The following is a 14,592-nucleotide window of genomic DNA, read 5'->3' as shown; positions in this document are numbered from 1 at the left end:
TGTGATTCCTTGGCTGTTCTTTGTGTCCATATTTGTCACTTTGTGAACTGGAAGGTTGTTCCCTCCCCATCCCCAAAACTAGTCTAATTTCAGTTCAAATACAATGACCCCTACAAAGGTTGAAGAATTTTCAAAATGGGTTATCAATATATAAAAATGGCAGATAGTGGTTTAGAAAGTTTATTAGAATATTTTTGTATATACAGCACTTACAGGAGTGGTTAATTATATTTTCCAGAAGTGCTGTCAAATTAATTTAAATACCCAACCTGCATGTGTGTGATCAATACAAATTTCCCAAATTCATGTCATAAGTTGTTAGTAAAGGGTTTTCTTATGAAATAACAGCTTAATTACCATCAAGTGAAAGACATCGGTCCTTCTCCAAAAAAGTGCACCAAGTCCACTCCCCAAACATTCAAAAATGAATCCAATATCTCTTGAATATATTCAAAACCGTATCTTCTCGGAACATTACACTACCCTTCTCACTCAACTTTCTCATCCTTTCTGCACATTAAGAAATATTTCATATGAACATGTCAAATCAAATGCCACAAAGCTTCACTCAAAATTGGCCAAAAGCGGTAATTTTCAGCTTTAAGTCCTGGTTCATAGATCTATCTGAGCTCATTCATACCCTATCTCCCATTAAAAATCTTTAAAGCTTGTATGTGCGGTAGCTAAAATGCTTTGATTATTTATTCTAACTTAACTGAATAGAAGATGCCAGAGTAATCTAATCTTGTTGAAAACACTGGTCTACGAGATCACTTGTTATTCTTATAGATAGACTACAGCTTTGAGTGATGTATCGAATAAATAGCAGCTGCAGAAACTAGACGCTGCGACATCTCGGATCAGTCTATTGTGGCCTTTCTGTCAATAAATGACTTCTCTCCTCGTCGGCAGAGAACAGAGCTGCTCTTAGTCCACTTAAACTCCAGCTACCAGCATTTCTCTCGGCGTCCTCCAGCATAGAGCGCCTCACTGGACGATACACCTTATATCGCCTAAAAGGAATAGAAAAAAATGAAGGGATTAAGATTCGTATTATGTTTTTAAAACATCAGTTTGGTTAGTGGTACTCACTTGTAAGCCATGATGGCAATGAATGCAAAGATGGAAATAAGCACAGCGCTGGAAGACAGAACCACCTCAGCAACATGGGAGGATTTAGGAGAGTCTAAGAAGAGGGATACATTTTTTTTTTAAATATTCATCAGCCAATTATAATTATATAAATATTATTTATAAGTCTGTACAATTATACATTTCTAAATCTTTATAAATGTTTGATTTAAAGTGAAATATTTGTGAGGAAAAAAAAACAGGAAAAAGCTCAGTTTAGAGACACCCCTTTAATGAATTTTGGGGGGGGGGGGTGACTTTTTTTCAAAACTAGTGACTTTTTGGACTGCTGGTTAACATTTAGTCAGTCACTATATACTTGTTCTGCTGTGTGACAGAAAATATGTAGCCTAAATGATCAGCTATGTATTAAATACTAATATTAAAATACAGTATGTGAGCACATATTAGGAGTTGGTGCATTACGTCATCTAGCAACATTTAACAAATTTTTTGAGCAGGCTTTAGCTACTTTCCATTGGAAATAGTTGGCAACACTAAACAAAAATGAGCTGAAAAAAATCTATACATTTTACATAAAACACTTAAAGGAGACCTCCGGTCAATTTTAACATTGAGCTCATTTTTTTGTAAATTTGGAGTGTTGTCAATACAGAGAACAACGACAAAAATCAGTGTTGCCTACACCGTTATCCTCTTTTTAAATTTTGCACCCTGTTGACTTCAATGGGGCAAGTTTTAAACCTGCTTTTAGCCTCTTAACATCCTTGATGTGTCATTACAAGTGCACAGCTAATGTGAGTGATTCCTTCAGAGTGAACAAGGTGAATCTGACTGCAGTAGATGTGAAAGATATGAATAAAAATAAAGTTAATTCGGCCAGCGCTCATACCTGTATTTACATCCTGTTTTCGGTTGAAGTCCAAAGTAGTCGATTGTCGAGTTCTCGCGCATATGTTTAGTTACCTATGATCACGCGTGTGAACTCGACTACTTTGAACTTCAACTGAAAACAGGATGTAAATACAGGTATGAGCGCTGGCCGAATTAACTTTATTATTATTCATATCTTTCACATCTACTGCAGTCAGATTCACCCGTGTTCACTCTAGAGGAATCACTCACATTAGCTGTGCACTTGTAATGACACATCAAGGATGTTAAGAGGCTAAAAGCAGGTTTAAAACTTGCCCCATTGAAGTCAACAGGGCGCACATTTTAAAAAGAGGATAACACGGTGTAGGCAACACTGATTTTTGTCGTTGTTCTCTGTATTGACAGCACTCCAAATTTACAAAAAAATGAGCTCAATGTTAAAATTGACCGGAGTTCTCCTTTAAATGAAAATTTGAAAATTTGCCTTGGCAACTAACTGAAATAAATTAAGTTTAAGTACTAAAATGACCAAAACTAAAACTGAAGTAAAAATAAATTGAAATATATTTTTAGAAACTAATAAAAACAACGAAAGCACGTAACAAAATAAATGTAAAATTATACGGGGAAAAAAGCTCATTCAGAATATTAAATACTACTTTTATATAAATAATACTAAAATAACATATTATAAAAAATTACTTTTGATGGTCCCTTTTGAACATTCAGTTGACTAGAAGTAACTTCATGCCAACTTATTCTAACCCTACCAGTCTACTAATGCTTTACTAATGTTAGTTAGTAGACATGTAGGTGCAACATTACTTATAGTCAACAGAATGTGTTAAAAGGACCATCAAAATAAAGTGAAACCGGATAATTCTATAAAAATAAATAAAAAAAATAATAATTTCAAGGGACACTACATACAAACTTACTCTTGTCAGGGCTGTTGCCAATTATGACTGAGGTGGTGGTGGCAAGAGCCAAGCCTCCAGGCACACCCAGCGTGATGTTGACACAGTAAGTGCCCGGCGTTTGGAAAATGCGTGTCAAACTGATCTTGCAGCCCTCGCCGTAAGGGGCCACGTCCTCACACAAGATATTCTTGACCTCCTGACAGGCGGAGTTGGCCACTATGGTACAGGCCACTGAGGGAACACTGAGAAAAGGAGGGATGATGCTCAATTATATTGGGTGTGATCCACACGTCATCTGTGTTGTAAATGTGACTGAATGTTTTTGACATATGACGGAGACGTGCTGTGAAATGTCTCAGCTGGAGGGCCTCAAAATGCTCACTGCAGATCAGAATCAACTACATCTAAAAATGCTCTTCACTTTCTGTCTTCTCATGTGAAGCACATGATCTTCTGTCTGCTTTTTTTAATATATATATATATATATATATATATATATATATATATAGGCTATATATATATATATATATATATGCGGTTTGTCTAAATCTTACCTGCCTGAGCATGTCACCATGAAGTTTACAGATGTGTTGGAAATTTGGTCAGCTGACACTTTTAAAATCTGATTAGCTGGCAGATTCTGAAGAGCTGGAGGAGGTTCTGTAGAAACAGACATAAACTTTTTTTTTTCTAAATAAAAAACAATAATGAAAAGTACAAAACATACCAGTGTTATTTTAGAATCACTGATATATTAATTTATTGTTTGTAATATTTTGGAGTATATTAGATTTTATTTTTATATTTTCTGTTTGCATTTTACGTTTAAATTTGGTATTTTTAGGCATGGTTTCACAGACAGGGCTTAGGATTAGGCCTTAGTTCAATAAGGACATTTAAGTTGCTTTTTTAAACATGCCTTAGGAAAAAACAACACATGGCAGTGCAATTTCCAGTTAAACCAGCTCAAACAGGAATTTTAGTCTGTGAACCCAGCGGGGAAGTTTTTTAGTTTATTTAGTTCAACTTAAACGTGCAGAAAGCGATTTCTGAGAAACACTGTTGATATTTGAAATCAACCCAAACAAACACCGTTGTGATGTCCAGTTAGCGAACTAATCGTTCTTTTGAACCGGTTCTTTTTAGTGAACTGGCTGAACCAGTTCACCATATTGGACTGAAACGTCTGAAGCAGTTTGTGGCTCAAATCAGCACAGATCTACCAAGTTACTCAATCAAACACTTTCAGATGTGTCTGACAGTCATACCATCTTGAAATGAGCCAATATCCGGGAGTACATGATCCTTTGATGCGGGTTTCTGCCAACTCATTCTGCACTCCAGTTAGTCCAACAGTACACTGAACTGAAAACAGTCTTTCGAGCATGTCCGATATGTTAAGAATTGTGTGCAGAGGGTTTCATAATGGGGCAAAATGTATGTTTCTGATGTTTTTTGCTGAAAAGCATAAAGTATAACAAATTAAAGGTATTGGAAGAATGCAAGAGTGGATGTCTCTTTTATCATAGCAGAAACTAAAATAATGCTTCGCGAAACATAAAGCAAAGATGATGAACGAATGACAAGGAAGAACAAAAAATGAAGTATACAAGCAAGAGTTTGTTGTTAGTTGCCAGCAGCACAACAGCTGCGTTTCCATTACGCTTCATATTGCGCAAATTGAAATCATGAATTGAAAATACGCCCAAAACACATCAATTTCACAAAAACTCCCATATATCGCAAAACCGTTTTTTTAAGCTCGTGTGAGGTGGTAACATGGGTCCTAAAGCTGTTGCCTGATTATAACCTTTCTTTTTTCCAGTGATATTCCCCTGAGCTTTTCTCTTTTGTAATGTCTCTCAGCCATCTCTCTTTCTAAAGTCTTTCTTCAAATCTCCCTCTTGCTCACTCTCTCTCCTCCCCCATCATGAGTGGACACGCCCCCTACTGCTGATTGGCTACAAGTTTGTTGCGCTGCTCCGTCTGATCCACTTTCAACAGCATTGCTCAGAAATTGCTTACTGCACCTTTAAAGTAAATTAAAATGAGAAATGTAGCTTTTTTAAATTTAATTTTATTTCAGTTATTGTTTATTTTATTATAAACAATTCTTTTTTAATGGTTTTGGTTTTAGCTAGCGATAACCCTGATGCAAACCAAAAAAAACTGTGGTCTGGTAATCTTCTTACCAATGATGATTATCTCGCCTTCAAACGAACCATACATGTGGCGGAAACAGTCGGACTCCTTGAAGTGTGTGAGTTTGATCATCGGCGGAGAGGTGGGCTGCTTATAGGTTGAACTGGCCTCAGGTACAGCAGTTGTTGTAATAGATGTCACCTCTGAATCAGTTTGTAATGGTTCGGTTGTTGGGACAGCAGTTGAATGAACTTGAGGGGTTGTACTTGGTGAAGGATTGGTGATGATAGGAGCTAGAGAATAGTTAAAAAGTATTAAATACATTGTACAACCCCAAATCCAGCAAATTTGGGACATTCTGTAAAATGCAATAAAATCAAGAATCTGTGATTTGTTAACTCTCTTTCAGCTTTGGTGTAAAGTGTCTAAGAAACCACTCTGTTGTAGAACATGCTAAATGAGGCCTGGCATTGTCTCACTTCCCAGGAAAGATGTCATCTTGATGGCAGTTTATGTCTCTGTACAATCCAAATATACGCCTCCACCATGTCAATGTACCTTCACTCACATTGCACTGATGCACCTCATACCATGACAGATGTTTGCTTTTGTACCTGTCGCTGATGATAGTCTGGATGGTCCCTTTCGTCTATCTATGGGACTGAGAACTCAATGTCCGTTTTCCCCAAAAACAAGCTTAAACGTGGACACAACTGATCGCAGCACACGTTTCCACTATCTTTTAGACCACCTGAGATGAGCTCAGGCCCGGAGAACTTGCCGGCATCTCTGCATTAAACAGATGTATAGATTTCTGCTTGAAGTAACAGAGATTCGAGTTGCATTTCTTGATGCAGCGTCAGACTGTGTTGAGTGACAAAAGTTTTTCAAAGGACTCCCGAGCACATGTGGATATATTTAACAGAGCAGCAAGATGGTTTCTCATGCAGTGCCGTATGAGGGCTCAAAGGTCACGCACATTCAACAGAGGTTTCCTGCCTTGTCCTACATCTACTGAGATCTATGGATTCTCTGAATTTTTTCACAATATTATATATGGTAGATGGTGAAAGACATAAATTCTTTGCAATCTTGCTTTGAGAAATGTGATTTTTGAATTGTTTGACAATTCACTCGTGATATTTGGCTCAAAGTGATGAGCCATGACCCATCTTTGCTTGCAAAGACTGAGAAGCTCTTTTACACAGTCAATCACAATAACCTCACCTATTATCAATTCACCTGCTCATTGTGTTTTGTTTCAAAACAGTTTGACTTGGATATTGTATCTTTTTTTTTTTTTTTTGCCTCTGTCCCAACTTTTTTTGTTGCAGCCATCAAAATAAGCATTTGTTTATATTTACAAAATACTATTAAGTTGTTCAGTGAAACCATTGGAAATCTTTTCTTTGTACTTTTGTCAGTTAAATAAAGATGAAAGAGAATGAACTAACCACAGATTCTTGATTTCATTGCATTTTACAAAAGGTCCCAACTTTTCAGGATTTGGGGTTGTAGAAATGTCCTTTACGTGTTCTGTTTGTAGTCATTCATATTATAATTTTTTGTTGTTTCAAATACAACTTGTCTTACCCTTGGTGGTCTCCATTTTGCTAGTGAATGCATGAGTGCCAGGAGGTAGAGTAGGCATTGCTGAAACACAAAACACATCAAACAGAATGCTGTATATTGGCTGGCCTTTAACATGACAGCAGTTTTAAGCATGTGTCCACATTTTGACCTGATTTTATTGGATAATAATGAATATTATATGTCTGGCTTAGATGAGAGGATATCTGTTGTCTAGGAGCGTAAAGTGCCTGTGTTGATGAGATTACCTGGGGTATGAGCCTGTGTGAAGTGCATTGGTGTTGGAGTCGGTGGTGGGCAGGGTACACGGAATGAAGCCACCACTAAGAGCTTGACTGTAACATTTCCAAGCGTGTTGTATGCATGGGTTGCCACATTGCTGTGGGTGACCAACTGGTTGCCATCCCGAAAGTCCCAACTGAAGTCCACCGCATCAGCTGTCTTCAGATAGTTACTTGGGTCGTGGATCTGGACGTTGAAAATCACATCAGACCCTCTGACAAAGATGTTTTTGTCAGTTATGCTGGCTGCTTGTTTCTGGGAAATGTTCACAGAGAGCGGAATCTTATCTGGATGAAAAAAAAAACCTTGGTTAAAAATCGAAAATTGATCAATAAAAGAAGTTGAAGTGGTTTTAATCTTTATATATATACACTGAACAAAATTATAAACGCAACACTTTTGTTTTTGCTCCCATTTTTCATGAGCTGAACTCAAAGATCTAAGACTTTTTCTATGTACACAAAAGGCCTATTTCTCTCAAATATTGTTCACAAATCTGTCTAAATCTGTGTTAGTGAGCACTTCACCTTTGCCGAGCTAATCCATTCACCTCACAGGTGTGGCATATCAGGATGCTGATTAGACAGCATGATTATTGCACAGGTGTGCCTTAGGCTGGCCACGATAAAAGGCCACTGAATGGGCTGAGGCTGTGATTTAGTGAGTTTGAATTAAAAATATTTGATGAACGTATACTGTGTGTGGAGAGCATTCACCCAATATAATTATCTCATTTTTGACAGAGGTGGCTTTTAGAGGCTTTTGCATCGGAGGTCTTCATACATATATATATATATATATATATATATATATATATATATATATATATATATATATATATATATATATATATATATATATATATATATATATATATATATTAAGGCTGCATTTATATAGGCTACATTTATTTAATTAAAAAATACAGAGAAAAAAATTTAATATTGTAAAATATATTATTGCAATTTAAAGTAACTGGCTTCTAAATATATTTTAAAATGTAATTTATTCCTGTAAATTTCAGCAGCCATTACCCTAGTCTCAATTACTAAGCCTTAAAAATCATTATAATATGCTGTCATTATAATAAATGTCTTTTCTGTCACTTTTGATTAATTTGAAGCATCCTTGCTGAATAAAAGTATCAATTTCTTTCTTTTCTTTTTTAAAAATAAATCTTACCCAAAACAAAATAATTACATAATAAAGGTAATATATTGAATTACATAATAATATTAATAGTATAATAAAAAACAATATTATACATATAATATTATTTATATATTGAAATCTATACAAGGGACATTTATGATCCTGTACATAAATATGACTAAAAGTAACTGGCAGACCTGTTATGAAGAACACAGTACTGTCCGTAGAGAGCGGGCTGTACTTTCTGCGCTCACGTTTACGATAAACCATCACTTCCATCACACCGGCTCCAAATGTCATGTTAGTGGTGTTCAGGGTCAGATGGGAGGAGGAGCCATCACATGTCTCAAAATACTGGCCTGTGAGGGGAAATCCACAGGATGATGGTAGATTAGTGTGGTTACACTGATATCATTTGGGTCAGTGAATGGCTGAAACTCACCCATGGTGTGCCACACATAGACATAACCTCTACGTCTCCAGTCATTGGTCTGAGGAAAAGGCTTTCCATCAGGAAAAACATTGCACCTCTTCAAATCTGTACACTTCCCAAAGCCATAGTCATCCAACCAGGATGTCCAGTTAAACACATACCCTGAACGCACCTGCCCATTAGCTGAAAAAAAGCAAAGGGGTTGAACAGATGAAAAAATAATGTGTGATGTGTAAATGCAACCTTTTGAAATACAGCTCATTTTTTCCCCTTGCAATTGTTCATAGAGATTATAGGGGTATGAAGCACCTGAGGCCTCCATCATACCGTCGTCACAGTGCTCGTCATACACCAGATTGCCACTGCTGTCCTCCTTCTGGCAGGGTGGGAACTCCAGAGCTGCAGTGAATGACATGCACGAGCCGTTCATTGCAGGGCTGTCGCTCGTGAGGCGCACCTTCGGTGGTTTGTCTGTGATGTTCACGAGAGAGCATTTTTAAGAAACATAAAAAAAATTAAAAATATTAATCTCAAAATTTGAAAAAATGGAAATTATAAAAGGACAAAATGGCAATTTCTAAAACGTTTTCTTTGGAATATTATTTAAATTGGAAGTCTTTTTTTGGGGGGGGGGGTTTCGTGTGGCCTCAGTATGACCTTTCCATCTTGTCAAACTTTTATAATATCACTTAACTACTGAGATCATCTTCCTCCTGCATGTAAGAGACATCATTTTGGTGGGAAAACATCAGCACATATATCTGTAAGTATGGGGTGCGTCTCAATCAGCTCCCTAATTCAGTAGTCAGGGCACTGATCAGGGAGTCTGCCATTATAAGGGCTGTCTCAGTCGCAAAATAATTCCAGTTCACTGAAACTTTCGCTTCCTAAACAATCCCACAATGTATAATGAAAACCAAGGAGCATCGATGCTCACTATGCTGCATCCGAAATCGTATACTTTCCTATAGCAGGCAAAAAACAGTATGTGACAAAAGTAGTATGTCTAAATTCACAGTCCTCATAAAAGAGTTGGCAAAAAGTAGCTTCCTTAAGCAAATTACTCTCCTGGCGAGATCCTTAAGTGTGCATACTATCCCATGAGGCCACTGGAGAGGATTTGTGAATGGCATGTTAATGAAAACATGGCGAATGTAGTATCCGTCCAGATTATATTCACATTCACATTCATACTATAAAGAACATACTTTTTAGCGGTCGTGAAGTAGCCTAATTAATTATTCAAAATAAGGCTATACTCAAAAGAGTAGGCTATATGCAATTTCAGACACCCCGTTACCTTAATGAAAGTTCTGAAGTGTGAAACATAGCCTACATCCCGCGAGCCAACTCATCACACACAATAACATGTAGGCCTAATAGATGTTTTGAAAAAACAAAACATTGTTTTATTATAAATGAATTATTGAACTCTTTCCCCGTCAAACACAAAATTTTCCGTTATTTGTGAGAAAACGCTTCCCAGACAAACACAGAATTTTCCTGGCTTCTGTGTTTTCACTGTAATACGCAAGGGCCCCTAGGGGGCGCTATGACACATCTCCTGAAAGAGTAGCCTACTGAATCTCTTGATTAAAACACTGAAATGCTAGAAATACATCAAAGTTTATTTTGATTGCGAAGGCTTCGGATAGATGTGATATTTTGCTGGGTACCTTAAGTAAAAAAGGGGAATGAGAGAGCAGACAAAATAGGAACAAAAAAAATCAACCAGGATGAGCGATGTTATAAATATTCCCTTTGGTAAAGGAGAAGCTAAGGCAGTGATCAAAAAAGAAATGATGAAGAAAGGACAGGACAGGTGGGAATAATGGAAGGAAATATTACAGTGTAGAAATCTGCAGGGTGTGATTAGAATGAACAGAAGGGAAGAGTCTGTTTTAACCATACTGAGGTTTGACCACACAGGGTTAAATAAAAAAAAGTTTTTATTAGGTAAAAGTCAATCAGATGAATGTTTGGAATGTGAAATATATATATATATATATAATATATATATATATTATATAATATATATAATGTTTCATTGTAGGAAATACAGGGAAGAGAGGATTAGACTAAAGCAAAAGATAAGTCAGGCGGGAAGAAATGGAACCTTGAGGGTGTATTGGGAACAACAGGAGAAGTGGTAAACGATACATAGAAAGCTGTTGTGGAATACCTGAAGGATATAGGGGTATATACTATAAGATTTAGTTTATGTATTTTTAATAAAATAATAAGTCATGGTTGCAATCCGCCATAAAACTAAAAGAAGAAGAAGATCAAAGCACAGGCTAAGAATTAAGCAGAAACAAGCGATGTCATATATAATCATTTGCATTTTTTTTTTTATGAGGTATTGATATATTGCATGTTCAGATATTCATTCAACAAAATATTCTGGGGACCATGACATTTTTTGTGAAAATTATCAAAAACGAATGTTCAAAAAATGATCAAAAAAATTAAAAATACGCCGGCGGGGAAAGATTTAATAGGCCTATAGCATAAGCATAGCCTACATCACAGGTATAGTGAACATAAGTTAGTAATATTATCATTTATTTACAGCTGAAATTATGCACATAGGCCTATGTAACAGGCAAATGTTGCAAATGCAACAAGCAATGTATTTATCATAATGTAGGCTACTTTAAATAACATGTCAAAAATAATGTCTGAACGATATCAGTTCTGATGTTGTACATAACAACAGTGTATATACAATGAGGATGTTATCATGTCACCGGAAATAGAGTCATTAGTGTCTCTATTTTTTAGGCCTATATAGGCCAGTACTCATTAGTTACTACTAATACTACTAGTAACTCATTACTACTAGCGTAGTGAGCCAGGGTCCTTACTGTCCATCACAGTGCCTGAATTGGTGAACACGATATGTTGATTCCCGACCGAGGGAGCTAGAGAGCTGATTGAGACGCACCCATTGGCAATTTGATGAATTCTGGGATGTGTGCTATTAGCTGGCTTGTCTCACTCTAAAACTTTACATTATGTTTGCCAAAAGTCCAGAAATTATTTTGATATCACAATTATTAAAACTGGGTTATCTCATATCTATTGTGTAAATATAAATAATCATGTTATAATTAATACACTTTGAGTGCCTGTACTCTTAAAAATAAGGTTCTGTATTGGCATCGATTGTGCCATGAAGAACCTGTATCCACTGAACTTTCCCATTAGCCTACACAAAAGGTTCTTTATAGTGGAAAATATATATATATATTTTTTCTTTACACTAAAAAACATGTTTGTTTGTTTGTTTAATATCAATTGTGGAACCAAAAGGGGTTCTTCTGTGCATTTCTGAAGTGTGGTGTACAATTTTATGCAAATTATTTTAGCCTATATTTATTTCACTCAAGAATGATCTTGTGGATCAAAATAAGTAACACTGATAGGCTATTTTACAGAACTCTTACCATGTCTGCGAGTCAGCTGTTGTTTGATGGGGGGATACAAAGATTCGTCCCAAGGGTTCGTGTCCGGATCCCATCCAGGGATTGGGAACGGAAAAGGGAGCTTGTGTTTGTGAGGGAACATGTCACCATAAGCTGCACTCATGACAAGGGAAAACAGATCTTTTAAAAGCATTGTGAATGAAAATAAAGCCATGCAAAACTCATGGCTCCATTACACAAGCATTTCTTCGCTATGGAACTGTTTCATGTAATTAAATGGACAATAATTTACATGAATTAGTCTTGAAATTTTATAAACCATATCAGGGAAAACTGGGCTAGTTGTCTCACAGGGAATTTGCCACTTTTCAGTGGGCTATATCTACAAAAACAGAGGTGAACGTAAAAATATCAACCTACTAAAAAATAGGACAAAAGCCCCAGATATAGCCTTCTTCCCAAAAAGAAGTCTTAAAATGCGCGTAATTTACGCACTAACTTTATCTATCCTTGCATTCTGCGTATGGATACTTTTAACGAACTCAGATATTAAAAAAAGAAATTAAAAGAAAAGACTAGAAAGCATATTCGCACAGTCTGAACGAAATATTGAGGAAAGTATTTTCACAAGACTAATTAGTTTCATGAGACTGCAGCGCGCGGACGAAAACAATTATTCCAACACACTGTAAAACATAGCTATAGCCTATCATATGTTTTACCAAGCATAATTTACGTCGATTTTGGGGGAATTTGGAAATGGCAACCTGGAAAATGTTATACTAGCCTACACCCTAAGATTGTTTTAGTGGTTTAGCCTATTCAAAATCACCTTGATTCAACAATCACTTGTCCAAAAACGTAAAAACTTTATTAGAAAAATGTGCGGACAGCATGTAACAATTATAAACATTATTAAACTAATCATTTCGTTAAAAAAAGTTTTTACTTACTTTTTTTGCTGTTCGTTATAGGAACGAAAAATGCCCAGGCCAGCACGAGTAACATTTCCAAATGCATCATGTCGACTTTTTGGGTGAAAATACAAATAGTGATCAGATTGGGTTTTTTTTTCCTTGTATGTCCCACTCTGCCAGTCCAGCTGCTCGTCCCAGACCTCAACTCTCTTCTGCTCAGTCACTCGCACGAGCTCTAATTTAATACAACAATCATGTGACGTTTCTGTAACAAGAAGCATCTGATTCTTAATTGGGATGTATGAGCGCGAGCTGAGAGGAGACCTCGGAGTCTCATGTTGGCGTGACCCTTGTTGCTTTCTCCTTGTATTTCGAAACACAAGCTATTTCAAAATAATCTTATTTTTCTTAGACTGATGTCTGAGACTTTAGGCTTCGTAGTCTTGTCCAAAACAAATGGTAGGCTACATTGTTGCCTTTTTAATGGTCCATTATATTAGATATCCTTGATCTGTAGAGTCCTTTTTTCTTTTTTAGATTTGAGGGTCAACGACAAATAAGAATGATTATATGTGGACATATTTTTAAAAACGTCTATACAAGTTATTAAAAATGTAATATTTGGATTGATAATTGCATACATTTTTGAAAATCCTTTATAAAATTTCAACAGAATTTCTGACCTGGGATTACACTTGGGTGTACAACTCGATAATTATTTTCAAAAAGTTTTGAATCGCGAAAATTATGAAGTTTTCTTTGAGTTACTCTGTTTGACCTGAACTAACCTTGCCTTTTCATTAAAAATGTCAAAATATCTTTTCCACTGACTTAGATTTGGGGACAATATTGTTTATATAGTCCTATAAAACTTCACTGCAAGGCATTAAACCCCAAAATCGGCTATAAAAAATTTAAGTCAAACATTTAAAACATGTTAATCAGAAGAGGTTTAATGATGCAAGTGAATGAAACATTGTCAGTTTTAAAAAATCATTAAAGTCTTGCTACTTAGGCTACATTATGTAGATTGTTTTAGGCTGTTTGTGTTGCACAAAATGTCCGTTGACAGTAAAAGAGATTAAATTAGACTAGATAACATATTCGCACAGTCTGGTGGTGAATGAAATAGTCTGAAAAGTATATTTAAATAAACTGGCATGTGCTTAAATGCACATAGCAGCATAGGGTCAAATTTTTTCGTGACAAAACAAGGTCGTGTCATCTAATAGCAAAGCGTTAAAAACAATTTAGAAACTCGGATGTCATAAGATTTCAAGACATATAGCTGAGGTTTGCACAAATCCGCGCGCTTTCAGGAGACAGAGTCATTGGGAAACGGTTGGAGGTCAAAGGGACGAACGATTGCAGAAGATTTGTCGAGCGCAAAGCTCCTTTAATTATTTGAAAGTAGCCTAAGACTTAAGTAGTCAGCTAAAATAGCCTACAGTAAAAAATAATCAAATTGAATAAAAACATGAGAAAAATGTATTAGGCAGTTATGCGGCATAGCCTAATAACTGTTAATCATGTTTGCCCATAAGGAAACTGGCATGTCATGTCATCACATGCTTTGATGCGTCTCTCACGAGCTCAGTTTGAAAGTTCCTCCCAGCTTTTAATGTAATCATAATGGCGTGACTTTCCATGACATTTATGTGACATTCATTTATCCTGCCCACCAGAACCAACACTGAAAAGACAGAAAACCCCCCAGAAATAGTTTGAAATAGAAAATAACTGATGAAAATTATGTGGAG

The 14,592-nt window shown here is 36.2% G+C and overlaps 1 protein-coding gene across 2 annotated transcripts; it reads right to left on the bottom strand.

Annotated features, from left to right (window-relative positions):
- Positions 1-165: 165 nt before the first annotated feature.
- On the bottom strand, positions 166-13,040 carry gpnmb (glycoprotein (transmembrane) nmb). Of its 2 annotated transcripts, none has more exons than XM_081377303.1 (12): positions 12,869-13,040; positions 11,937-12,068; positions 8,815-8,958; positions 8,497-8,670; positions 8,252-8,413; positions 6,869-7,189; positions 6,624-6,683; positions 5,081-5,323; positions 3,443-3,548; positions 2,907-3,130; positions 1,093-1,186; positions 166-1,013 (listed from the first exon to the last, which is right to left on the bottom strand). In XM_081377303.1, the coding sequence occupies exons 1-12, from the start codon at positions 12,936-12,938 to the stop codon at positions 866-868; spliced, it is 1,878 nt and encodes a 625-aa protein (XP_081233429.1). In that variant the 5' UTR covers positions 12,939-13,040; the 3' UTR covers positions 166-865. The 2 variants fall into 2 exon arrangements, with proteins under 2 accessions (XP_081233429.1, XP_081233428.1); XM_081377302.1 differs by having other exon boundaries at positions 167-1,013; positions 8,797-8,958; positions 12,869-13,030.
- Positions 13,041-14,592: the final 1,552 nt, after the last annotated feature.

This window comes from Scardinius erythrophthalmus, assembly GCF_964197995.2.
Source record: "Scardinius erythrophthalmus genome assembly, chromosome: 10".
NCBI lineage: Eukaryota > Metazoa > Chordata > Actinopteri > Cypriniformes > Leuciscidae > Scardinius > Scardinius erythrophthalmus.
Note: the sequence above shows the minus strand (reverse complement) of the source record. Positions and strands in the feature narration are given on the sequence as shown.

Excerpts from the sequence above, each read along its gene's own strand:
- gpnmb (XM_081377302.1), bottom strand. The coding sequence starts at position 12,938 with ATGATGCATTTGGAAATGTTACTCGTGCTGGCCTGGGCATTTTTCGTT. Across the intron at positions 12,069-12,868 it reads TATAACGAACAGCAAAAAAA|CTTATGGTGACATGTTCCCT; the intron begins GTAAGTAAAAAC and ends TCATGAGTGCAG. Across the intron at positions 3,549-5,080 it reads AGGCGAGATAATCATCATTG|AACCTCCTCCAGCTCTTCAG; the intron begins GTAAGAAGATTA and ends CTGTTTCTACAG.